At 55.9% G+C, this 26,122-nt stretch overlaps 2 protein-coding genes and 1 non-coding gene across 7 annotated transcripts in view; 2 read left to right on the forward strand and 1 right to left on the reverse strand.

The window, feature by feature from the left end:
* Slc26a11 (solute carrier family 26 member 11) lies at nt 1-19,912 on the reverse strand. Of its 3 annotated transcripts, none has more exons than XM_021639674.2 (18): nt 19,761-19,912; nt 18,504-18,729; nt 17,685-17,877; nt 17,135-17,220; nt 15,266-15,345; nt 14,224-14,366; nt 10,478-10,653; nt 10,034-10,106; nt 8,157-8,207; nt 5,920-5,980; nt 4,593-4,648; nt 4,250-4,390; nt 2,273-2,400; nt 1,980-2,079; nt 1,484-1,617; nt 1,008-1,080; nt 655-790; nt 1-540 (listed from the first exon to the last, which is right to left on the reverse strand). In XM_021639674.2, the coding sequence occupies exons 1-17, from the start codon at nt 19,910-19,912 to the stop codon at nt 687-689; spliced, it is 1,977 nt and encodes a 658-aa protein (XP_021495349.1). In that variant the 3' UTR covers nt 1-540; nt 655-686. The 3 variants fall into 3 exon arrangements, with proteins under 3 accessions (XP_021495349.1, XP_060242268.1, XP_060242267.1); XM_060386285.1 differs by having other exon boundaries at nt 19,757-19,879; XM_060386284.1 differs by lacking the exons at nt 10,034-10,106; nt 10,478-10,653.
* LOC132655516 (U6 spliceosomal RNA) lies at nt 13,601-13,704 on the forward strand. Its single transcript, XR_009593318.1, has one exon. It is a non-coding gene; the product is annotated as a U6 spliceosomal RNA (small nuclear RNA).
* Nucleotides 19,865-26,122, forward strand: part of Sgsh (N-sulfoglucosamine sulfohydrolase) — a 10,884-nt gene continuing 4,626 nt past the window's right edge. For 2 of the 3 annotated variants that reach the window (XM_021639703.2, XM_021639727.2), the window contains exons 1-6: nt 19,865-19,998; nt 22,231-22,391; nt 23,593-23,698; nt 24,009-24,159; nt 24,424-24,580; nt 24,933-25,014. In XM_021639703.2, coding sequence (XP_021495378.1) covers nt 19,911-19,998; nt 22,231-22,391; nt 23,593-23,698; nt 24,009-24,159; nt 24,424-24,580; nt 24,933-25,014 — 745 coding nt within the window. In that variant the 5' untranslated portion in view covers nt 19,865-19,910. Of the gene's footprint in view, nt 19,999-22,230; nt 22,392-22,953; nt 23,699-24,008; nt 24,160-24,423; nt 24,581-24,932; nt 25,015-26,122 lie in introns of those variants that run through there. The other variant, XM_021639713.2, reaches the window with a different exon arrangement.

Genomic DNA, 26,122 nt, shown 5'->3' on the forward strand with positions numbered 1-26,122 from the left:
TAAATAAAAAATCTTGTATTTAATGCCATTGATCATCACAATAAATAATTCACAGTAAATGAGCGCGTGAAGACAGTTTACAAAGCACGTTGGTGTAGTGACTTGGCTCTTGGCCTGAGACAGTCACCACGTGTGCACTGACAGGCACACACATGTTGTCCTGGGCAGGGGAGGGACCTCAGATGAAAAGGACAATGACTGAGGCAGATGAGTTCTTGGATTTGTTTAAACAAGGATTAATATTTTGTTTTGTTTTGTTTTGCAGAAACACGAAAGTGATGTCTTCCACTTTGAAACACCCAATGTTAAACAGAATTGACTCTGTGGCACCCTGGGGCCCCCTCTTCAGCTCAGACGCCTGCCTTCTCTGAGAGGACTGTCTCCCGCCCATCTGCAGCAGGGCCTAATTCCAAAGAGGAATCCGGGATGTGGAAAGCAGCAGCTTGTCCTGCCAGCCCAGGCCGGAAGCCAGGGCTCCTTCTGCCTCATGTGGTCTCTCTCTGGAAGATGCTCTCCAGCCCCACTCTCGAACACTCACACCTAGGGGACAGCGGGAAAGTGACACCCGGGAATCACTTGGTTCCCTGCTCTCCCCAGAGCCACCATGTGGTCCCACCAGGAAAGTGACATGAACATCAGCCACAGTTAGAGAACCTTCAAGAGACCCTTGCTGCACCAGCCGCCCTTCAGGGCCCCGACTGTGGCTTCAGCAGGGAGGCCCTGTGCTCTGGGACCGAGTCTTCAGGGATGTTGTGGGCCTGAGTCCCTGGTTCCTGCTGCAGGAATTTCTCTGCAAAACACACAGGGTTTTATCAAGGGCTGAAAATACTACATAAGGCTGGGCCTTACCACTGGATGGGATTCAAGGGATGACAGTTACCCAGGGTCTGGTTCCTAAGAAAAGGTGGACCTGCCTGAGGCCAGGGTCCTGCCCTAGTTCTGGGCTTTCCTGACCCATCCTGTTCCATAGTCATCAAGGTTTGCCTAAGAATATTCCCCGTACTCACCAGCCTCCTCGAGAGTGGTGAAATACTGGAATCCCTTGAGGTCAGCGGCCAACAGTGTGCGCAGCACGGGCACCTAGGGGGCAGACAGGCTTTAGAGCAGGGCAGGGCAGGCCTGCTCTGCATTGTAGGGTGTGTGGCCTAGCAGGATGGCAGAAATGTTCCTGTGAGAATCTGCTTCAGCTTGAATGAATGGAGGAGGGTAGGCTCTGGGTCCTCCTGCCAGACGTGGTCTCCAGTGACCATAAGAGGATCCTCCTGACCCCCTGAGACAGGACTCCTCTGTGTAATAGAGCCTTGGCTGTCCTCGACTCGCTTCATAGACCAGGCTGGCCTTAAACTCAGAGATCAGCCTGCCTCAGCCTCCTGCATGCTGGGACTACAGGTGGCTGGAACAATGTCTGTCCCCAGGTGTCACATCAACCCAGGGCCACAAGGAGGCGACGGACACTGCTCACAAGGCGGCCAGGCTCTCCTACCTGCAGGCCGACGAAGGCCAGGGCGACGCCTTGCTTCTGGAAGTCCTCCAGGAGCTCAGCGAGTCCCACAACCACGGTGTAGTCTATGTTGCTGACATGCGTGCACTCCAGGACGGCGTGGCGTGGCGGGGACACTGGGGAGACAGGCCAGGCAAGCATGTGGCTCTCAGCCGTGGCAGTGGAGAGGCCACTGCCCAGGCTGTCACCCAGCCAAGGGGCCTGGATGGAGATAATGACCGCCTGGAGAAAGCTGCTTCCTTCACAGGTTCCCTGATGTCAACTCGCCACAGAGGAACAAAGCAAACATAGCCACACTGACAGGCTGAAGGGCAGACCCGGGACTGCTGCCCAACAGGGCCTGCGCCATCTGCGGTGGGCACTATGGAATCGTGAAAGCAGGCGAGTGCCTTGCGACCATGGCGCTGAGCTTGAGGGTGTGAGGCTGAGGTGTGTGGCTGCAGGAGCGTGTGCTGATGTCTTGGCTGCCCCCACATACCTTCCAGTGCCCGGGTCATCACTGCCTCGCGGAGGGCATCAATGGCAGGGAAGTGCAGGCCGCTGGCCGGCTGCAGAACAAGAATTTGCCCGTCTGACACCTGGGTGGAGGAGGGCAAGAGGGAACGCTAGAACGCTAGGTCAGGACAGTCTTCTGGGCTTTGCTCCCTGCACCAGGAAGTCCTGACCCGAGTACATACGGGGGACAGCAGGAGGGGGAGAGGCAGGAGCACCGAAGGTAGCACGGAGGTGGGAGCTGGGCATTTCCACCGACTCGCCCTGCTCTGGGCCTACCTGGGTCCTGGGCCTAGCTGCGGAGTGCAGGAGAATGAGCAGAGACACCAGGGTCCCCGCCAGGATGCCATACTGGACCTCCCAGAAGGACAGCAGGAAGGTCCCGAAGAGCGGCAGCAGGTCCAGCCCTAGGACAGGTGTCGGTTCAGGGGTGTCCCCAACCACAGGGCCCAAAGCACCCTGGAGGAATGTCTGCTTAACAGGAAGAGAAGCTATGGGCTGTAGCTGGCTCACAGACCAAGGGCAGAGGTAGAGAACGGGGTTCCTGTCTACCAGGATAGGACCTGCCTGGCCCAGTCCCAGTCCTCCAGCCCCGGAGCATACATAGGCATCAGAGGGCTCGTCAGAGAACCCAGGAAAAAGGGACAGAGAGAAAGAGAGAGAGGTGCGTGTGTCGTGTGCATGCTGTGGTGTCTATGTGCGTGTATGTAGGTGCGTGTGCTGCGGTATGTGTGGATGGTGTGTGGTATGTCTTGTGACTCCAGGGAACCAGAGGATTTCCTGGCTGAGGTAGTGTCCTGGGCACAGAGCACTGGCCTCAGCCTCAGGTCCCACCGCTTGTAAAAGGAACTTTTATTTGCCTGTTTCAATTGTTGTCTGGAGGGTTCTGCCTCCTTCTGCTGGCCTAGGCCTAGTCCTGGAAGCTTCTAGCTCTGTGTGATCTAACCCTGGCCCAGAATGTTTCAGCCTCTGAGGCTCACTGCTGAACAAGCTCACCCTTTCTTGTTCTTACTGAGCTCATGGCTGGCTGGTTCAACTCGGCTGTTCTGGCTCAAAACTCCTCTCGCACCTGAATGGCTTCTCTCTCAGCCTCTGAAGTACTGAGCTTGGCCTCAAACTAACTCCAGCAATCTGCTCTAATCTCCTGGCTCCTCATTCTCTGGCTTTTTCTGTCTTCACTTGTGTCTAGCTTATTCTCTCAATCAAATTCTCTCTGTAAAACTCTCCTGGTAAAAACTGACTCCCTGTGTCTGTCTCTCTCTCTCTCTCATTGTTCCTTAAGTACATTCCCTTTCCTTTCCGTTCTCCTGAGAGTTGGGCATATCCTATTCTGTCAACTCTTTCTCTGATTTCTCTGATTCACCTTTCTGCCACTCAATTAAACATCACTTTCAAACATGGGTGCTTCCTTCTATAAACTAAATTTCCCTTCATTGTTTGGGATTAAAGTGTGTCCCACCATGCCAGGACCCAAGCTTTTCTTTACCTGAAACTTGCTCTAAACCAGACTGGCCTTGAACTCAGATCTGCTTGCCTCTGTCTCCTGGATTAAAGGTGTGTCTGTATTCCAGCAGGATCACACAGACCTAGAAGGTCTTTGGATGAGATCTCTTGCCAGAGCAGCCATGCTCTGAGTTAACATTCCTCTACAGCCTCTGATGGGGCAACCTAGACAGGCCCCACCCTGCACGGAGCCGCACTTTCCTCTGGAAGCATCTATTGCACTATGACATCCACACACATACACTGACATACTTCAAGGCTGTCCTAAAGATGAAGGTGATACACAGAAGACACACAGCAACTGACCACACCCACATCTGATAACTGTGGCCAATGAGGAAGAAGGGGACCTAACTTCTGATCTGCAAAAGGAACTCGTGGGACAGGGACCCTCAGGTCAGGAGATGGGGAGGCAGATATACCTGGCATGTGAGGCCTGGCCGTCACCCACCCACAGACAGACAAAGGAAGGAAGGTGGGAGGAAGGTGAGGATGAGGAGACAGAGTTGGGGAAATCCTGCCTCCATTCAGTAGCTCCAGAATGTGGCTCAGCTCTGCGTGGACCAAAGCCCATGTCCTCCAAGCAGCTACCTTGAGGTACCATTTCCTAGCTTTCTGTGTGTCCTAAGTTCCCCACAATGCCACAGCCGCAGCCCACAGTGGGTCTGCAGGCATGGAGGGGCAACAAAGGATGCCCTTGGCACTCACAGACGCACTGTCAGAGTCGCCCACTTTGAAAGAGCGCATACGTACTCTTGATACGCCAGAGCGTCCGGAAGATCTTGACGTCAAAGAGCGGGGCCACGGCCATGATGATGACGGCGGCCAGGGCAGACTTGGGGATATAGTAGAAGAGTGAAGTCAGGTAGTCCAGAGACAGCAGCACGAGCGCACCTGTGGGGTGACGGTCATCTGGGGGCAGGAACCCACCCGGCACCCACACACAATGTGGCCTAATTTGACAGACGGAGGAGCCTGGTGTCCAGCGAGACAGAACTGTGGGCCTCCACAGGCCTGGTAAGAATGTCCTACACAGGGAACCGTGGACCCCCAGTCCCATGGCAGGGTCCCACAGCAAGGAAGGTGTGGGGCTCACCAGTCACCAGGCCCCCTGCCGGGGTGCACACCCCGGACTGGGCATTCACCGCTGTCCTGGAAGGCAACAGGGAGAAACCCGTCAGTCCCCAGTGGCTGAGCGGGAGCTGTCCAGCCTCATCCCGGGGTGACTGTCCAGGGAGACCTGGATGGAGGTGACACCAGGCGGCTGAGCCCCCTCGGTGGGTGACGTGAGTCACAACAGCTGCGGGTGTTTGCGTTCAATCTCCCTGGTGGCTTTTCTTTCTTTTTTTTTTTTACTCCTTTGACAGTTTTATAGCTGTTTATCTTGCCACCTGCTCCTGTATTCCTCTCGCTCATGTCCCTTCCACTTCCTCTGGGCTCCTTCTTCCCAACATGGCCTACCACCCACACACATTCATGTGTTGTGTTTAATCAAGGCTTCTTGCATGCGCCTGGGTGTGAAGCCCTTACTGCGGCACGGGCAGCTGACCATTGCCACGCCACTGAAGAAAATGACTTCCTGTTCCCCTGCAGCAATTAGCCGCCAACAACTCCAGCTAGGGGTGGGTGGGCTGTCTTCTTTTCCCTAATACATACTGTTGCTACTAAGTATGAAAACATCGATCAAGAACCCCAATTTCGGGGCTGGAGAAATGGCTCAGAGGTTAAGAGCACTGGTTGTTCTTTAGCAAGGTCCTGAGTTCAATTCCCAGCAACCACATGGTGGCCCACAACCATCTACAGTGAGATCTAGTGCCCTCTTCTGGCCTGCTGGCTCATGTGCAGGCAGAATACTGTGTAATTGATAAATCTGAAAGAAAGAGAGAGAGAGAGAAAGAGAGAGAGAGAAAAAAAAACTCCAATTCCCTAAAGATCTCCCCCCTTCTGGCCCCACACCTTCAGTTCCTGCTGAGTACTGCACAGCTCCTCCTTGAACCTCAGTGGCTCCCCCGTCCATCCCCCAGACCACAGGAAAGCTGGCCTCCAGACTTGACTCACTCACAGAGATCCACCTGCCTCTGCCTCCCAAGCACGGGAAATAAAGGTGTGCGTCACTATGCCAGGCTCTCTCCCACTTCCTTTTGGAATTAGCCAGGTGTGCCTGCATGCCCGGAGGACTTGGCTGGGCCAGGAGTTTCTACCACCAAATGCAGGGCAGGACTCCAGGAGCTATCCTGAGGTCAGGTGTACCCTGCCTTGCTGTGGACATGCTCACAGCTTTCCCAGGGTCTTTAGAATGCTTGGTGGACTAATGGGGAGAGGAAGGAAAATGTCAAATATGGCTAAGGGCGTGGCAGGGGGAAAAAGGTTTTTGGACCCTGCTGACCCTAAATGCGCAGAGAAGAAAGAACATGGCCACTTACCGCCCAAAGCTGCCAGTGACGGGGTAAGAGGAGACGAAGGAGCCTAGCACATTGGTGAGTCCTGGGGAGAGAACAGAAGTTCACCAAGAGGGGCAGGGACATTAGGTTCAAATGCAGAACCACACAGGGGAAGATGGAGGGAAGGACCTGGGACCTCTCACCCCGAGTTCTTCCAGGGAAAGGAACCAAATCTTTATCACAGTTGTCTACACTGGACTCTAGCTTTTTAACTCCCCATCTCTAATTCTAGTTTGTTTGTTTGTTTGTTTGTTTTGGGGGGGGAGCGTTGAGACAGGATTTCTCTGTATAGCATTGGCTGTCCTGGAACTTGCTCTGTAGACCAGGCTAGCCTAGAACTCCCCGAGTTCTGGGATTAAAGGTGTGTGCTGCCACACCCAGCCCAGGTTTTGCTTTTTGAGGCAAGATCTCAAGTAACCAAGGCTGGCTGGAACCTGAGAATGACTGTGACCCTGGGAGCTTTCTATCCCTACGTCCTGAGTGCCGAGGTCACAGGCGAGGGCCACCATGGCCCATCTGTTCTAGGTTTAAAGTAGATGTGGCTCAGGCCTTGCCATGCAAAGCCTTGTGACACCTGAAGGATGGCATCACCTCCCAGAGAAGGCTGCAGCTGGGAGAGAGCTGAGGAGCAGCTGCTGGGAATGCCCAGTCAGGCTGAGCTGAGCAATGGTCATTCGAAGGCTTGGGGATTCACAGAAGAATGAGAAACAACCTCAAAGACTGGGGATTTCCTAAGTACCAGCTGCTCTTGGTCACAGAGCCAAACAGGCCTTGAGAGTAAGGGGCCCAGGCAGCTTGGCAGAGACTGGATAGTCGTGACCATGGGCTACTCAGGATCATACTGACCCCTGGTCAGCCCAGGTTGGGGACAAGTCTGTATTGGGGTCAATGTCGACAATCCACCAGCCTGCTGCCCCATGACTGCTGAAGATGCACGGTCCATACAGACCGGAGCAGACACCCACATCCACAGACCTTACCCTGACCTTCCTCCATCCTTCACCTTTCTATCTGGGGGTGCCCTGGGGACTCTACTGCCAGCAGGACAGCCATGCTGTTACTGACTTGTTTATTATTTGTTGGTACTGGGGAGTGATGTGCATTCCCTCCCCAGCCCAATGCCAGGGATCAAGGGCTTCACACACGGTAGGCAAATGCTCTACCACTGCGCCATATCACCAGCCTCTGAGCCTGCAGTGTTTGAAGTAGACAGAAGACGCCGGAGAAATCCCAGCTGGATGAGCTGCCGGACGTGCATGGCGTGCCTGGGTCGCTTCAGCTAGAGGCAGGTTGTCCCACATAAACGGGACCCATTCACCAGTTCAGTGAGGAATCACCTCAAGTCAAACCCTGCCACTGGATTGCCAGCCTCTTAAAGGGAAGCCCTAGCATTTCTAGGCTCACAAGGGTGGGAGGATGGGGCAGGAAAGCCCAGGTCCCACAAATTAAGAACAGCACCATTATTAAATTAAGATTCTTAGTGTGGAGCTGGAGAGACAGCTCCGGGGTTAAGAGCACTGACTGTTCTTCCAGAGGACCTGGCTGGGATAATTCCCAGCACCCACATGGCGGCTCATAACTGTGTGTAATTCTAACATCTGACACCCTCATACAGACAGACAGACAGACAGACATGCAGGCAAAACATCAATGTATATAAAATAAAGATAAATAAATTATTTTAAAAAAGGTTCTTAGTGTGGGGCTAAAGCAGTGGCTGAGTGGTTAAGAGCACTTGCTCTCGCAGAAGACCCGGGTTCCATTCCTAGCACAAAAAGACTTTCAGTGTTGTTTCAAAACACATCATCAGTATGTAAGTTTATAGGGACAAAAAAAAGTGCAACTAAGCTGGGCACAGACTGAGCTCTCACTCACCTATGTGTCCCTGCCTGGAGGGAGGTCACACTGGGAAATGATGGAGGTACCATCCTGTGCCCCTTATCCCATGTTCTTCCTGGGAAAGGCACTCAGGGGGGCTGCCTGGGACTCCACTGGGCTGCCCTCTCCAGCTCTCCCCGGGGCACAGGACGAGGCTACAGCTTTCAGGCAGGGTATGGCAGGGCTAGGTAGGTAGAGGAACAGACCACAGGGCTGCATGGAGCTGACTAGGCTCCCGAGAACAAGTCCAACCTGAGATTTCAAAGCCCCCCCCCCCCCCCAACTCACACCTGAGGCACCTGGCCAGACCCAGAGGCACTGGGGCCAGGACGGGGTCTTACCGATGGCCAGCAGCTCCTGGTTGGCATCAATGCGGTAGTTATTCTGGGACGCTAAAGAGAAAGGACAACAGAAACGCTGTCAATGATGAACACGAGCAAGTTAGGTGTGGTACCAAGTTGTATGGATGAGTTTACACGCAGAAGACATACACAAGCCGCTGAACAGGCTTGATCTAAACTTAGAATCCTAAAGCAGAAGCTAGAGAGACAGCTCGGTGGCTAGGAGCAGTTGCTGCTCTCACAGAAGACTTCCTTGGGTTCCCAGTACCATGTGGAGGTTCACAACTGTCTAATCGCTAGGCCAAGGGGTCCAGTGCCCTCCCCTGCCTCCACAGGCACAGCACACATGCAGTGCACATACATACACACAGGCACTTTACATACATAAACTAAGTTAAAATCTGGGGGGAGGCTGACACAGCTTAGCCCTGTGTGGCCCTACCTGGTCTGGAACTCCCCGTGTAGGGCAGGCTTTCCTTGAGCACACAGACCTGACTGCCTCCACCTCTGAGGGCTGGGGTAAAAGTGGCAGGCAGTCTTGCCCAAATAAATAACTATTAAAGGGTGACTCTGTAAAGGAAAAAGCTCTGAAACATCAGGGCAGGAATTCATTCTAGGCACAGCCAGGACCAGGCAGCACACACATGTGGAGCTTTGAAACTATTATTTTCGCTGGTGATGGTGTGTGTGTGTTGCTGAGGGTGGAACCACCACCTTACCTTAGCCAAATGCGGCACCACAGGGCCCCACCCCAAGCCTGCTTACTGGGTTTTAGCCTTGGAATCACTCTATACCCATAACGAAGAGGTCCTGCTGTATTTACAGATCAGACTGGGAAAATGGAGGGATTTAAGAACCCCACCTTAGAAAGGCAAGACCCTGGAGACATCCCAGCCAGAGAAAACAAGGGGTCACATTTTCTGGGACTTTCTGAGCCCTGCCATTTCTCCTAGATGTGGGGTTCATTTTAACTCCAGCAAGATCTCTGTGAGTTCAAAGCTGGGCCGTTCAAGCAGTGAGACAAAGCTACATAGTTTGGCATGGTATCAAAACAAAGAAAGAAAGAAAGTCCAGTTCCAGGGCGTCTGACACCTTCTTCTGGTCTCTGCAGGCATCGGAACTCATGTACACACACACACAGGTGTGGTGGTATATACCTGTGATCCCAGCACTCTGGGAGGCAGAGGCAGGTAGATTGCTGTGAGTTCAAGGCCAGCCTGGTCTACAAAGGGAGTCCAGGACTGCCATGGCTACACAGAAAGACCCTGTCTCAAAAACAAAAACAAAACAAAACAAAACAAAATTACACACATACACATACCACACTAAATCTTGAAGTTTTTAAAAATTCAACAAATTCCACTAAAACCAACAATAGAAAGCTCACTGCTTCCTGGCTTGACATATCATTTTTATCAGTGAGGTGGCCAGCACCTACTGGAAGTTCATCCAACATCACGCTCAGCAGCCCCCCCCCCCCCCGCCCTGCCCATAGGAGCATCCACACCTCAGAAGCCAGCAAAGGCTCCACAGCAGGGCCTCAGGTGCTGACACTCCTGGTGGGGCTCCCTTGCCAGGACCTGGGAGCTGGGAGGGTTGGCCTCCCACAGACCACATTCTCAGAGTGCCTGGGCCATGCTGGCCCCTTTCAGGCCCTGACACCTTCTGGATTTTAGGTTACAGATTCCATCATTGCCACTACCAAAACCCCAACTCAGTTAAAAAACATGAGCATGTGGTACTTGCAGACAGAGTATTATATAAATAGTAACTAACAAACCTTGAAAAATTATAATTAAAAAAACTAGAACAGGCAAAGCAAGAAGCAGTGAGCTGGTGGGAGCGGGGAGGGGAGTTACAGGCGGCGGGCATCTCACCAAAAGATTTGGCCACAGCAATGCTCTCCAGAAGGCCCATCAGAGGCACCACAGCCAGTCCGGCCCCCATGTCCTGAGAGGAGAAGGCCAGTGAGTAATCTCCTTGTGCTCAAGAAGGACCTTGCCATACAGGGCCCTACCACAGCAGGGTGACCCTTCTCGGTGGCCAGTGGAGGCAAAGGCTGCTCCAGCTACAAGATTGTGAAGTTATTCTGCAGGGGAAATGCCACCCCCATCAAGAAAAGAGAGAAGCACTAAGAGGAACCCCGAAAATGCCTCCTTTCCCAGTGTCCAAAGAGGAAGCAGTTCCAGGAAGAAAGACAAAGGGGATATCCTGAGGTCGTGTCCTCTTTGGTTATTTCCTCCGCTTTCCTGAGATAGCTCTTCTTTAGGACCAGGCCAGGGGCACCTTAGCCTTGGCTATGCTGCTGGCCATCTGCTCACCTGAACCATCTCAGAGAATGAGACGGTCTCATTGTCCGTGGTCACCGAGAAGGGTGGGGCCCGCACGGGAGGGAGCCCCTCAGCTATCTTTCCAGTCAGAATAAAAGGATGGTAACCCGTCACCTCGAAGGAGTAGGCAATCAGGGCCGCAAAGGAGACCACCAGGGCATTGCGAGCTGGGGTAGAAGGGGGAAGAGATTGGTGAGGCTCAGCCTTTTTTTTTTTTTTTTTTTTAAGATTTAATTATTTTATTCTATGTGTATGAGTGTTTTACCTGCATGTACATGTGTGTACCATGTGTGTGCCTGGGGCCTAAGGAGGTCTGAGGAGGCTTGAGGAGGTCTGAGAAGGCCTGGGGAGGTCTGAGGAGGCCTGGGGAGGTCTGAGGAGGCCTGGGGAGGTCTGAGGAGGCCTGGGGAGGTCTGAGGAAGCCTGAGGAGGTCTGAGGAGGCCTGGGGAGGTCTGAGGAAGCCTGAGGAGGTCTGAGAGGTCAGAAGATCCCATGGAGCAGTAGTAACAGATACTCCTGAACCACAGTGCGAATACTAGGAGTTGAATCTGGGTCTCTGCAAGAGCAGTCAGTGCTCTTAACCACTGAGCATCTCTCCAGCCCCGCCGAGGGTCCATGTCATAGACAGGGGCCATGAGTGGGTGTGAGCACGTGGCCCGAGCATGTGGCCCTGTGAAGCGTAGCAGTGGGAGGTGACAGAGGCAATGCTTGCCTGTAATCAGGAGGCAGAGGCAGGGGGTCTGTGAGTCTGAGGCTAGTTTAGGTATACACAGCAAATACCAGATCAGCCTTGCTATGTGATGTCTGCAGTCACAGTGAGAACCTGTCTCTAAAGAAATAAACAGGGAGTTGGCTCTTTTATTTTTTATCTGTCTGTCTATCTATCTATCTATCTATCTATTCATTCATTTTGAGGCAGAGTTTCTCTGTGTAGCCCTGGCTGTCCTGGACTCACTCTGTAGACCAGGCTTGTTAGTATTTTGGAACACAATCTGCTTCTGGGTTCCCTAGCAACTTATAATGTCGTCATGTGTCGCCACACCTGGAAGACGTGGTTACCTTGCCCCTTAAAGGGACAACTTGACACGTGGTCTCTCTCTCTTACTCCCTCTTACTCTTCTCTCTCTCTCTCTCTCTCTCTCAGAGCGCCCCCTCCCCTTTTCTCTCTCTCCCCATCATGTCCTGTTCCCCCCTTCCCTCCATACCCACCTAATAAACCTCTTGCATAGAAGATCGGTTGACAGCCTCATCTTTTAATAGATCTAACAAGGCTGGCCTTGAACTCCCAGAGATCCACCTGCCTCTGCCTCCCCGGATGCTGGGGTTCTAGGCTCGAGCCACCACGCCTGACTGTGAGGGCCTCTTATAGAAGCAGTGGAGAAAAAGGTCGCGCACAGACCGGAGTGCACTTCCGCTCAAGGCCCGCAGGGGAGAGAGCCAAGCCAAGTTGCTGCGTCACCATGAAGTTGTAAGAAAAGCCGGCACATTACAAACCCTAAGAGCCGTGCAACACAAGCTCGGGCAAACTCTGGACAGAACTAATGAGCCAATAAAGGCAATAAAATGAAATCATGAAAGTGCTCAAAGAGACGGAGGAACATGGCGCAACAACGGCAAGAGTGGAGGCCCAACGCAGCGGAGGCGGACATGCAGATACTGTATAACTGTAAACAGCACAAATTCCACCAGGACAAGGCGGGGGACAAGGCGGGGCTGCCGCGGGGCTGCCGCGGGGCTTAGAAACAAACCCCACCGTCCGACGCCCGCCAAAGTCTCACCTTCCAGAGACCCAGAGAGCGGGGAAAGTTATTTCAAGAAAGAAACAGCAGCGAAAGCCCCACCTTACACGTTCGTGGACCTCGTATCAGCTTTATAACATCTGAGACAACCTACAGACAGGAAAACCAACCGCAGCCAGACGCCCACATTCCGCTCTCCTTAATTAACAAGTAGGAAAGAAACTGACAAGAGTACAGTAGTCTGGGGCTGCGGAGACAGCTGCTCCGTGGTCAAAGGCTCTCGCCAGCAAGCCCGAGGACTTGGAGGGGGAGCTCTGGCCTGCCAACGGTGGAAGGACAGACAGACTCCCGCAAGTTCTCCTCTGACCTCCAACTTGCTGCCACACCCAGATTTTTAGCTATTGAATTCTAATTTTTTTATTTTTTTTGTTTTACGAGACAGGGTTGCTCTGTGTAGCCTTGGCTGTCCTGGACTAGCTTTGTAGACCAGGCTGGCCTTGAACTCACAGCAATCCACCTGCCTCTGCCCAGAAAATGTGGTCAGAAAATATACCTTATTGGTTTAAAACTATTTACATTTAGCAAAGCAATAGTGGCGCATGCTGTAAATCCCAGGACTTGGAGGCAGAGGCAGGCCGTTCTCTGTGGATTTCAGAGCAATTTCGGGACAGCCAGGGCTACACAGAGAAACCCTGTCTTGAAATGGCAACAAACAAGACAAAAAAACCAAAACCAAAAGCAAAAAGCCACAACAAAAAGGCTTGAAAGCCATTGCACTCCTGGATTCAAAGCAGCACGGTCACCTGCACATGATCAAGCCAGGGGCAAACAGCACGGATGGGATGGGAGGGACTCCTGAGACCCCGCCCAGCTGAGAGTCTACCCGCAGCTCACCGGCTGGGAAGGGAGTCAACTTTCTCTAGGGGTGTGGCCCTTGGCAGGTTGGTTCCTGGTGGTTGCTGGGAAAGGGAAAGTCCGTCTCCTCTGGGGGAGGGGAGCCATGGTAGTCGCGCCGTGCTCCCAGAGAGAGCACTACACCACGGTGGGTGGAACAGGTGCTAATTAGACTCAGGGAATAATTAAGAAACATGCCTGGGGTGGGGGTGGGGCTGGAGAGAAGGCGCAGAGGTTAACGGCACTGGCTGCTCTTCCAAAGGTCCTGAGTTCAATTCCCAGCAACCACAGGGTGGCTCACAACCATCTCTATACGGTGAGATCTGGCGCCCTCTTCTGGTGCACAAGCATATATGCAGGCAGAATGCCATATAAATAATTAATCATTTAAAAAAAATGATGTGAAAAGGGGGTGTGTGTTGGAGGTAGTCCTGGCGAGAGGGAGGCAAGAATGGAGAGAGTATGATAAGACACATTCTGGTGCTTGCTTCGGCAGCACACTTACTAAAACGGTGGGGATACAGAGAAGACTCACACGACCCTGCGTAAGGATGACACGCAAATTCACAGAGTTCTGTATTTTTAAATGTATGAGAATGCCAAGGAATAAATTAAAACGTTTTAAGGGGTGTGGGCTGGAGAGATGGCTCAGGGGTTAAGAGCACACTGGCTGCTCTTTCAGAGGACCCAGGTTCAATTCTCAGCACCCACAGGGCAGCCAGCAACCAACTATGGTTCCAGTTCTGCGGAATATGACGCCCTCTTCTGGCCTCTGTGGGCACTGCCCGGACACGGTACACAGACATCCATGCAGGTGAAACGCCCATACACTTAACTATGTTTTTAAAGTAATGATGAAAAGACCAAAGACAGCCAGACCCAGCTGGTCTCAGTGGGCCTTGTGTGATTTCTCCTGCTGCTGTCTTGAGCAGAGACACCCATCCCACAGAGGCTAGGCCTGACGACAGCACCAGTGTCCCCACTGCAGTGACAACTGCAATGATCGCAAACGTCCCGAGCTGGGCAAAGCCTGAGAATGACCTGCAGCCATGCACTGGCTCAGCGGCCGACAGGAAGCCTTTGCCCACAGCAGGCCCGCTCACCTGTCGTGACAGTCCACACCAGCCCACGGCTGAACCTGACACCACAGGGCGTCTCGGGATGGGGAGGAGGCATGCGTTTCCCCATCAGCTTCAGCAGGAGCAGCAGCGCCATGCAGGCCAGCCCCAGGACAGCGTCGCCCACCCTGCCAACAGAGGGCACTGACGAGTTAGTTTCTCTAGACAGCTCAAGCAGTCCTTGAACTTGTAATCCTCCTGTCTCAGCATCCCCAACGACAGGACCAGACAAAAGGATAGCTCTCAGTGGTAGCCTTTGCTGCAACCTCTCTCCCGGCCCTTTCCACCTTCTGAACACTCTGCCATCTCAGTTCTATTGCAGAACTGCCGTGGCCTCTGAAAGACACACCCCTGTGAGGACCTCGGGGTGAGAGGCCTCATCACCATGGAAACGGGACTATTGGCCCTGTTTTCAGTCACATGTCCTCTGGCCTGTAGGTGCTTAGTCTGTTCCCAACAGGTCTGGATGGCATAGTCAGTGACACTCTGCTCAGAGCACTCTCTGTAATGGCTGACTGGCCAGTCTCACTCCCCCGCCTCCACCAGGCAGACAGGAGGCCCCCTGCCACTGGCCGCAGGCCCTGTGGAGCAGCAGCGGACTGCCCTCGGTTTGGGTGGCCCCCAAATACTTTCTGGCTTAAGGAGCAGGCCATCCATCCTGGCTTCCACTGGGCTGCTGGGGTGGCTGTTTAACTCCCTGAAGGAAAGGCAGCCTAGGGGTTACCCATCTCTCTCCATGGCTCCCTGGCCCTGCCCGCTGCCCCTGCGCTCTGCATCAGCTCCTGGGGCTGGGGCTATGTTCTCGGCCTCACTAGGAACTTTGGGAGTGAGACACCGCCTGGCCTAGAGGGCTGGAGGGAGGCTGTCCACACTGCCCAGGTCATTGCTAACATGCTGTCGACCCTGGGTCTAGCCTGCTGCAGGGGGGGAACAGCATTGCCCCCAGGGGCCATTCGGGGGTGGGAGGGGAGAATGTCCCCAGGGTGGGGCTGGGGCTGGGGCTGAAAGGTCAAAGGGCAGCAGGTACCTGGTGTCTCCGATGTGGACCAAGGTGTGGTACAGCTGGAGGAAGAACTGCCGGGGGATGTTCCGGAGTCCCAGCAGGTTCTGTCAGACAGCGCCCGCCAGAGGTCAGCTCCTCATGCACTTCCCCCAGCACCCGCCCCCACACCGGGAGAAGCCCCCCTCCCCAGGCCTGTGCGGTACCCCCAACCCCCAGGGCCATGCTGCCTCAGGACTCCCAGGAGACTACCTTCTTATCCCTAGAGGCCCAAAGGCCAGGGAGTGGAGTTAGCTTAGTGAAAACCAGCTCTCCAGCTGTGAGGTTAGGAGTCCCGACCACACGTTCTAACCACTGGCAGGCACTGGCCCAAAGTCATATCCGTCACTCTGTCACTCCCACCCCCAACCAGAAGGGAAAAATCACACCTGCCACAAAAACAAAGGTGGGCAGGCAGGGCTTCAAGGGAGCTGGGTAGTACCGACTGGCTCCAGGGAAAGGACTCTACAAAAGGTTTTGCCCTTTCTAATTTAGGCCCAGTAAGGGTGTGATAAGCCATGCCCGCCTGACCCCTGTTGGCAACACCGAGGTGTGGGCACTCTGGCAAGCAGGCAGAGATGGATTCTGGGTGTCAGGGGACTTGTGTCCTGGCCATGACGGCTGCAGGCCATGATCTAATCATGGTTTTAAGAGCTAGGTAGGCAGCTAGGACCGCAGAACATGGGTGGTTACAGAGAAGGATCTCCCTGCCGGGATCACGTTCACACGAGACCATTCGGTTCTCACGAGGGAGTGCAGAAATGAAAACACACTACACTTATGTCCTAAAATCCAATTATGCTGTTTTCTAAATATGGACAGGGCCTCCTGGGAAAGAGCCCAACTTTTCTGCTGTTTTCTAAATATGGACAAGCCTGTGACTTGTCCATAGTTCATCCCACTCACCCTAAGTTGTCTGCTTGGTTTTTTAAAAAATGTTTTTATTTTATGTACATTGGTGTTTTGTCTGCAAGTGTGAGGGGGTCAGATCCCCTAGAACAGGAGTTCTATGCGGTTGTGAGCTGCCATGTGGGTGCTGGGAATTGAACTCGGGTCCTTTAGGAAGATCAGACAGTGTTCTTAACTGCCCAGCCATCTCTCCAACCCCTGTTTGCTTGTTTTAAAGTGGACATAAGGACAAGTCTGTCACCGAGAGGTCTGGTGTGTGTCGGGAGTTAGACATGAAAGTGTGACCTGGTGCCTCGTTGGCGAGCCCCTAGCCTTGGGAAGCACGCCTTGCAGAGCTATGGGGTGGTGACACAGCATCACAAGCCAGGTGACACACGGTGGTGAACCAGTCACGTGGCCCTGAGGATGCCACGAGGGACCCAAGTCGCCCAGTGCAAGACAGGGCTGAGCCCCACTCTGCACAGGCCTGCATGGTCACGTTACACACCGTCCCATCCTCCAGGCCTGGCAGGAGGAAGGAAATCCCACCCCGGGTAATGAAGACTGGGAGCTTTAGTACTTCCTGTACTTATCTTACATATCTGCTCTAAAATACATTAATAAATAAATAAAAGATTGGTGCACTTAAAAAATGGTAACGAACAGGGAGAGGCCACAGCAGCCAAGCCAAGTATGGAGGCAGACCCGGGAGATGTCATCGTGCGGGATGCTGGCAGCCACAGTCTCCCAGGGAATTCCCAAGACAGGACAGACACACCAGGCACCAAAGCACAGACACAATAGAGCCAGGGTACAGCCCCTCACCCTGCCCCAGACCACCCGCTGTGAACCCTGACCACGGCTGCACACCTCCCCTAGAAGGTCATTTCGTGAAGGACCAGCCCTGGTCTACCCCAGGCCTGACAGCAGCAGCCACAGGGGCCGAGTCCAGGCCAACACTGTGCCCACCTTGATCTGTCCAAAGCCAATGGTGACGGCAGCAGCAGAAGTGAAGCCGTTAATGACGGGACAGGAGACGAAGTCCAGCAGGAACCCTGTGCCAAAAGAGAGGACTGAGACATCTAACCACGCAACTTCAGGAGGAGGGGCGCGCGGCCCGGGAGCCTCGGCAGACTGATGCTGCTCTGTGTGTGTGCGTGCCTGTGCATCATGTGTGTGCGGGTATGAACAGAGGCCAGGAGAAGATGCCACATCTCCTAAACCAGAGTTGCCTTGGTTCAGAGTAGCCCTGTGGCTGCTAGGAGCCCAGATCCTCTGCAGGAGTAGTAAGCTCTTAACTGGGGTCATCTTTCCAGCCCCGTTCTCTCGACATTTCTGGAAGGTAAGAAAGGCCTGCGCTCTGGGGCCCCAACACCTCTCCCGCCGTGCAGAAAAGAGCAGAGTCGGAGGCTGCCCCACCCCTGTAGGCAGCAACGCATAGAAAAGCACCCCAGGAGACCTCCGTACCCCAGGGAAGCAGCCTGAAGCCTCGCCCTGCAGCGGGATGGCGGAGTCTTACCCAAACGCAGGAGCCCCATGGCCAGCTGGATGCAGCCAGACAGGAAGGCAAGCAGCAGGGCATAGGCAGGCTCTCGGAAAGTGTAGAAGGACACCAGGAGGGACATGATGGCCGTGGGGCCCAGGGTCACGTCCCGGGAGGTGCCCAGGAAAAAATACACGAAGCACCCCATGAAGGCAGAGTAGAGGCCGTACTGTTGGGGAGAGACTACGGTGAGCACCAGGAGGCCAGGCTGGGCACCCAGGAGGCCCGGGCTGGTCAACCCAGCACACACCCGAGGACACGCCCCTCTCCTTCCGTTAACCACCAAAGGTAGGGGTCCGGCTGTCTGCTGGCAGCTCAGAGGTCTGTGTGTTTATCTCTGAGTCTGAGTCTGTGCCCGAGTCTTCTGCCTGCAACTATACGTGTGTGCCATGTGAGTGCAGGTGACCTCGGATGCCAGTGCTGGATCCCTGGAGTTACAAGGGGTCTTGGGAACTGAACCCAGGTTCTCTGCAAGACCTGTGCTCTCAACTGCGCAGCCTCCTTTCTAGCCCCGAGTCTTGTGACTGCGTCTTTCCAAGGGCTGGGATGTCTAGACGCAAGCCAGCAGTCCCTGGTTTTTCTTAAGGCCACCCTGAGGCATGATCTGAGCCCCAGCTGGAAAATCTAGGACCAGCTTGGCACCGAAAGGCGGTCACATGTTAAGAGATTAGACACAGGGGGCCGCCTGGGCCGGACTCATGGACGGGTGGGACTCCACTGCCGGCATTTCCGCCTGTGGACAGATGCTGAGGACCAGGGAGGGATCAGGCCGTGGAGAGGGCATGGCCACTTCACCTGGGGCGGGAGTCCAGCCACTTCTGCGTAGGCCAGCGCCTGGGGGATGACTGTGAGTCCTACGGACAGCCCGGCGATGAAGTCCATCCTCAGCCAGTGCAGAGAGTAGCCAGGCAGCCAGGCCAGGATGGGCAGCCTTCTCTGCAGGGCCGCAGGAGCGCAGCAGCAGGTGTCTGGTGCCATGTCCAGGCTGGGGGGTCTGGCCTGACCCAGACTTTTCGTGGAGCTGGGCATGGGTGACATGGGACAGCACTCAGGGGCTGAGAGTGGGGAAAGGTGGCAGGCCCCTTCCAAGGGCATCAGGAGCCGAGTCTGGCTTTTGGGATGGTTGGTTGAGGCAGGTGGCCACCTTCACCAAACTATGGAGACCCGGAAAAGGAAGCCAGCAATCTGTGCACATGGGCCTGGACTGAGGATTCCCTTCTCTTGGCCACTGCCCCTCAACCCACTGTCCCCAAGCCTCGGTGTCTCTGTCCTATCAACAAAACCTGGCAAACTAGTTCTTCCTGGGATGCCGAAAGACTACTACATTTTCACCTCTGAAGGATCCGTTCTTTTCTTTTACCCCCTCCCCAGGGAACCTGTGTGTGACAGCCAGAAGCTGCAGGTCCTGCGGGCTCCTGGCAGTGTGTGGGCGGCGACCCCGGGGAGCCAAGTTTTACAAGTGTGCGCCTCACCACCACGGAGGCCCACCGCGGAGGAAGGGCTCCACCCACTGAGCACCGCAGCTGGAGGAATGGGGGCGGGGGTGGCTCACATCCTTGAAGTCAGAATTTACCCAGCATCCATCTGTGACATTTATATCCCGGGGTGGGATGGGGGCCTGAAGGTTCTAGTTTGTTTCCCAAAGACCAAGTAGAACTCCCGAATTAATTCTAGGTGCGCAGCATCCGCTAAGATCCTGGCACGGGGGGACACATGGGGACACACACACACACGCGCACACTGTTTCGCACGCCCAGCCCTTGATGTAGCACTCTGGACAAAATCCTCTCCTCCCCATCCACACGCCGCCGCTAGCGCGGGATCCCGGGGTCCAGTGGGGACCCTGAGGTCCCAGCGGGGAACACAAGCAAATCCGAGAACTTGGGAGTGAGGCTGAGGGCGGCCCGAACGCCAACGGGACACGGCAGCGGGCGGGCCCGGAGTAGGGCGAACCCGGGGACCCAGCGCTGGCCCCGTCCACGGCTCCTGGTGACCCCGGTCCACCCAGTCACGGGATCCCTCTCTCCACTCCACCGACCCAGACTCACCCACCGGACGCGGAGGCTCGGGGTCTCTAGACCTGGCCGGAGCTGCGTCCGCAGGAATCTCAGGGGCGGAGTGGGCAGGACCCAGGCGGGGCCTACCGTGCACGTGACCGTGGGAGGGGCCGGGCCGGAACCGCCTACCCTGTCCGTCGCCGCCATGCACGGCCTGGGACCGGCCCAATGCGTACTGCTGTTGGTCCTGGGACTCTGCGGCGCGCACTCGCGCAACGTGCTCCTGATTGTCGGTGAGTGCCGCCGTCTCTGGCACGGCATCGTCCGCGGCTGCTGCTGCTGCTGCTGCTGCTGCTGCTGCTGCTGCTGCTGCTGCTTCCCCCAGAAGCGGCCACTCGGATCTGGTCCGGGCTGCCCCGTGTGTTCCAGTTCCCTTGCAACCCCGTTGCCATCCCTCCTGTTGCGGGTCTCTTCCTAGTGACTCAGCTTAGTGAGACCTCCCGTTCTGCCCTCCCCGGTCCGGGCCAGCACGCCCATATCTGTTTCACAGCTGCCAGGGAGACCCCGTGGGCCCTAGCTGCTTATGCTGGGCGGCCTTTCAGAGCTAGGAGGTTCACAGACCCCTGAGAGGGTTCTAGAACAGAGACTGTGAGTCCCTTTTCCTCCAGGCCCAAAGGTACAGTGCTCCATCGCCCACCCAAACTCCCTCAGCCCCTTTTCGAAACCACCAAGTTCCTCCAGCATTCACGAGACTTCCTGTTTGGGTGATCAGTGCCTGCCTTGGGACAGCCCGGGCCTTCTGAGGTCTGGCCCCGGGCCAGACCCACGCTTTCTGATAAACTCTGCGGTGTCTGGGCAGGCCAGCTGGCTAATTGTAACATAAACAGTGCTGTCTCGGCCACCGCCCCGCCTCTCCCGGGGTACCAGTGAAGGTCTCCTCACATCCATCGCGTAGGATTGCTGCCGGGGCCTCCCGAGCCCACTCGGTGGCTCCGAGTTTAGGTCCTGTCTCAGCTGGGACATCCTAGACAGCAAACACGCAAGAGGTTGGGCTGGAGAGATGGCTCAGCGGTTTAGAGGACTTGCTGCCCTTCCAGAGGACACAGGTTCAGTTCCCGGCACCCGCATGGCGACTCACAGCGATCTATAACTGCAGTTCTGGTGCACCTGACCCCGGTTTGGGTCTCTGGGCCCTCTAGGCAGGTGGCGCACATGCGTGTACATGCAGGCAGAATACCCACAAAATAAAGATTAAACACACACTACAGACTACAGGCCAGGTTTTTAACAAGCAAGTGTATTTCTAACAACCCCAGAGTATGAAGAGACTGGACCAGGGAGCCAGCTCCTCAATCCGGTGCTGGGGCGGCCTTCTTGGCTTGTTGATGGCAACCATCTCTTTCCCACCATGACAGAAATGCCACGGTCCTGTTGGATTGGACCCCACCCTCATTTAACCCTTAAACATTGGATACAGTTCAGTCTGTGACAGGGTCATAGGCGGGTGCTGAGACCTGTGTGTGCACAACCTGGCACAACGCTCCACCTGTCCTCCTGCCTGTCCCCCTGTCTGTCCCTGTCTGTCCTCCTGCCTGTCCTCCTGTCTGTCCTCCTGTCTGTCCCCCTGTCTGTCCCTGTCTGTCCTCCCACCTGTCTTCCCGCCTGTCCTCCTGTCTGTCCCTCTGCCTGTCCTGTCTGTCCTCCCGTCTGTCCTCCTGCCTGTCCTCCTGTCTGTCCTCCCACCTGTCCTCCCGCCTGTCCCCCTGCCTGTCCTCCCTCCTGCCCAGATGTCTGGTTCTTGCCCACCTCCAGCGGGGTGGAGGACGGTAGCTGGCCTTTATTCAAGGATGGCCTCTGAGGCAGGTGTTGTCCCTGGGGTCCCCGCCAGGTCCCCGCCAGCTACTGCTGGGTGTCCCTGCTGGCCACTCCTGCGGGGCAGAGGGAAAGGTGTGCGATCTGGGTGGCCTGTCCGCATTTCCGCTGCCCAGCTGTGGCCGTGGTGGCCGTGGCGCCGCGTGGCGCCCCTCTGGGCTTCCAACAATCTCAGGGCTGTAGCCTTCTGGGGAGAGGCAGAGCTGTGCTACGCACATGCACCCCTCCTCTGTGCCTGGGCGTGGCTCTCCTGGCTGGCTGCCACCTTGCGAGGTGTCTGCAGAGCGCGGAGGCCCAGCAGCCGCGGTGATTACATTCAGCCACGCCTGCGTGGACACCACGTTGGTTGGGGTGTTGTGCTGTCCACACTAGCCTGCTGCTGACTTCCCTCCTGTGTGTCCCGTGCTGGGTTCCATGTAAGCCACGGTTTCGTCATTTCCGGTAACACATCCACCCAGGGGCCTTGCCTGCCTGGTCCGTGCTCGCTCACAATCCTGTGTCGCCACGCCTGGCATCAAACCCCTCAGGTGTCCTGCCTTGGGGGTGGCTGGTTCTGAGCACCACAGGACCAGGCCTCTGCAGCAGTATGCTGGGAGCCCCCACACTCCCCCTCCTGACCCCCGCCAACATGGCCTCTGCTCTGACTTCCTCAGCGGACGATGGAGGCTTTGAGAGCGGCGCATACAACAACAGTGCCATCGCCACCCCTCACCTGGATGCCCTGGCCCGCCGCAGCCTCATCTTCCGCAACGCCTTCACCTCCGTCAGCAGCTGCTCCCCCAGCCGGGCCAGCCTCCTCACTGGCCTGCCCCAGGTATGAGAGGCAGGGGGAGTGGGGGGTTGACTCTAGGGCCTGGGCCTCTGTCGCAGGGACTGCCTACCTGGACGTGCTGCCTGAGGGTTGCATCCTTGGGGGCATCTCAGGGCAGCCAGGGCTCTGCCTCACCGCTCTGGGCTCAGCTGGCTCTGCCCGTCTGGGGCCACGGGCAAGCAGTGTGCTTCTCAGGGCCTCAGTGTCCTCGTCTGACTCGGGAACCGTGAATGTCACTCACAGGTCACTGTGGGGCTTGGCCAAGCATGGCTTCGTGGGGAAGGTGCTGGGCACAGGGCCTGCCCACCCGCTGTCCAGCCCTGAGCTGGGGATCTGTGCTGGGTCAGGCGCTGGCAGGCGCTTCCCTTTTTTGTTGTTATGGTAAAGTACATAAAACATAAAATTTGCCATCTCAGCAGTTTTTCAGCGCACGTTCCCTGGTGTGATGCTCACATGGCTGCAGCCATCATCCACCTCGAGATTTTGCTCTAACCGAGACTCTGTCCTCCTCGTTCCTGCCACACCCGCCGCGCTCTGAATCTAACCACTCTAGGGCCCCCTGCAGGTGGATCACCGCTGTTCGGCTTTGGTTCCCGGCTGTGACACCGAGGTCACCACCTCTGCGGGATCTGCTTCTCGTAGCCATGCCAGAATTTACTAAATCGCCTTTGTGGGCACCTGCCTGTGATCTCAGCACTGGGGAGGCAGCTCTGTGAGTTCACGGCCAGCCTGCTCCACAGAGCGAGTTCCAGGACAGCTGGGCTGCACACAGAGACGCTATCTCTGGGCTTTATGTTTTGAAGTTTCAGATTTCATTTTAAACTTACATTGTGTGAGTGAGTGAAATGAGCACACTGTGTGCTTCACAGTGAGTCTGGAGCTCACAGACAGCTTGGGGGAACCGGTTCTTCCCTCACTCTGGAAGATGGCGCTCAGGGATGGCGCTCGGGAATCGTCAGGCTGGGCGCCTTCCCAGATGAGCTATCTGGCACAACCCCCGACCTTTTGGAGACGGGTCTAGCTGGGCCCAGGCTTGGCGCAGGCTCACTGCCGCTGGGCACACCCTTTCTGCTCCCTTCCCCCCTGTTGGTGTCCGCTGTCCCAGGAGGGGGAGGATGGGGTGGAGCTCCCCTAGGGCCAGCATCCGAAGGGTCCCGGGTGAGCCTCGGTGTCGGAGCCAGGCTGGCGGCGTCTTCCTCTGCAGCATCAGAATGGCATGTACGGGCTGCATCAGGACATGCACCACTTCAGCTCCTTCGACAAGGTGCGGAGCCTGCCCATGCTGCTCAGCCAGGCCGGGGTGCGCACAGGTGAGGCCTGGGCGGGGCATGTGGTCCTCCCTGTCCCCTCCCAGCCAAAGCTGGAGGCCTGTGACCTCAGCTCTGTGACCTGCTGCCCAGCCAGCCCAGCGGGCACGCCGGAGAGGCGTGGGCCTGAGGGCAGGATGCAGGCGCGAGGGCTGCCCAGGGCTGCGAGTCACCCGTAGCTCTCGTGGTCTTCCCGAACACTGGTCCTGAGAACCAGGCCAAAGGCTCCCAACTGCCCATCGGCAGCAGCCGCGCTGTCAGGGCTCGGGCGGCGTAAGGGGACACAGTGGGCTCTTCTCTCGCCCCCCCCCAGGCATCATTGGGAAGAAGCACGTGGGCCCGCAGACGGTGTACCCCTTTGACTTTGCATTCACTGAGGAGAACAGCTCTGTGCTGCAGGTGGGGCGGAACATCACCAGAATCAAGCATTTAGTCCAGAAATTTCTGCAGACTCGGGATCACAGGTACGGAGGGCTCTGCCCTGCTCTCCCTCTCCACAGAGGACTCAGGCTGTCATCCCAGGTGCACAGTTGGCTGTGGCAGGGGCAGAAGAAAACGTTCTAAGTACCCAGGAGAAAGGGGGAGGCTGAGGCAGCGAGGGAGACAGGGTGACTTGCCTGTACTAGTAAGCTAAACCAAAGTGTGCCTCCCAAGAACAGGAGCTCTGAGCCAGGGCCAAGGCAGTGGCCTGGCCTTGACCCCCACCGAGTCTCTTCCCCCACACCCAGGCCTTTCTTCCTCTATGTGGCTTTCCATGACCCCCACCGCTGCGGCCACTCCCAGCCCCAGTACGGAGCCTTCTGTGAGAAGTTTGGCAATGGGGAGAGTGGCATGGGGCGCATTCCAGACTGGACTCCCCAGACCTACAGCCCTCAGGACGTGATGGTAGGAGGGGCCCTTGTGATGTTTCCAAGGCATGCAACCCGTTCCCCTCCGCCCAGGGCCCAGGCCTCCTTAGAGCGTGCAGCCCTGTCCCCAGGATGCAGCTTAATGTGTGCAAGGAGGCTTGAGCTAGTGGGCTCCGGGTCCTGTGTGCGGGCTGCAGAGGGAGCCCTGGACCCTGGAGATGAAGTGCTTGCAGAGTAAAGCTGGATTGACTAGTCTGTTCATGGGGGATCAGGGGAAGGACGCGCCCTGCCTCCTACCCAGTTGGAGATGGTCCCCGTCGTCCATGTCCCATCCTGTCCTGTCCCCCCGCCATCCTCTCTCAGCCACTTTCCCCTGCCTTCCTCCTCAGGTGCCTTACTTCGTCCCAGACACCCCAGCAGCCCGAGCAGACCTGGCGGCTCAGTACACCACCATCGGCCGGATGGACCAGGGTGGGTCCCCCGAGGCTGTCTCTCTCATCACAGGCCAGGGACACCCAGCCAGGCCGGGGGGTGGGTCCCCCAGACAGTGGGAGCCAGGGTGGGAGCTGAAGGTGTGAGTCTCTGCTTCTGAGGCCTCAGTGTCCTTGGCTCGTGGTCACATCGCTCCAGCGTCACCTGCTCAGCTTTCTGTCTGTAGCTCCTCTGGTTTATTTTTACTTTACGTGTGTGGACATTTTGCCGAGTTGATTGTAAGTGCCTCATATGTGTGCAGTGCCCATGGGAGCCAACAGAGCTGCAGCACGCCTTCGGAATTGGAGTTACGGATGGTTGTGGGGGCTGGCAATCGAACCTGGGTTCTCTGAAAGAGCAGCAGCCAGTGCTTGTAACCACAGAAAAACCTCTTCAGCCATCTCTTCTTTTTATTAAGTTTTTTCTTTATTTGTTTTCGTGTGTATGTGTGTGCACGCACACATATTTTTTCACATGTGTGCGGTGTGCAAATGTGTGTGTGCATGAGGAGGCCTGAGGTTGCTGTTGGAAATCTCCTGAGGCAGAGCCTGTCAGTCAGCCCAGAGCTTGCTGACAGAGCTGGTCTTCTGTGCCAGCCTGCTCTTGGTGGCCCGCTTCTGCCTTCCGGGAAGTCTAGGCACGCTCTCTCACCCATCTGGCAATTATGTGGGTTTCTGGGATACAAATTGCGATCCTCACTCTTGCGTGGCAAGCACTTTAACTGCTGAGCGATCTCCCTGGTGCCTTCTCTTTTAAAGATTTACTTACTTATACCATGTTCTGTAGTGCATGTACACCTGCAGGCCAGAAGAGGGCGCCAGATCTCACTATAGATGGTTGTGAGCCAACATGTGGTTGTTGGGAATTGAACTCAGGACCTCTGGAAGAGCAGCCGGTGCTCTTAACCTCTGAGCCAGCCCTCCAGTACCGTGTCTTCTCTTTTAAATGAAAACTTTTGACTTTTTGAGACTGGGTCTTGCTATAGCTCAGGTTAGCCTGGAATTCACTAGGTAGCCCAGGCTGTCCCTGAACTCCCAATTTTCCTGCCTCCGCCTGTCTAGCGCTGAGAGCTGAGATTACAGAAGTGAGCACCTGTGCCTGGTTTCCC

This window comes from Meriones unguiculatus, chromosome 7 (assembly GCF_030254825.1).
Source record: "Meriones unguiculatus strain TT.TT164.6M chromosome 7, Bangor_MerUng_6.1, whole genome shotgun sequence".
Taxonomy (NCBI): domain Eukaryota; kingdom Metazoa; phylum Chordata; class Mammalia; order Rodentia; family Muridae; genus Meriones; species Meriones unguiculatus.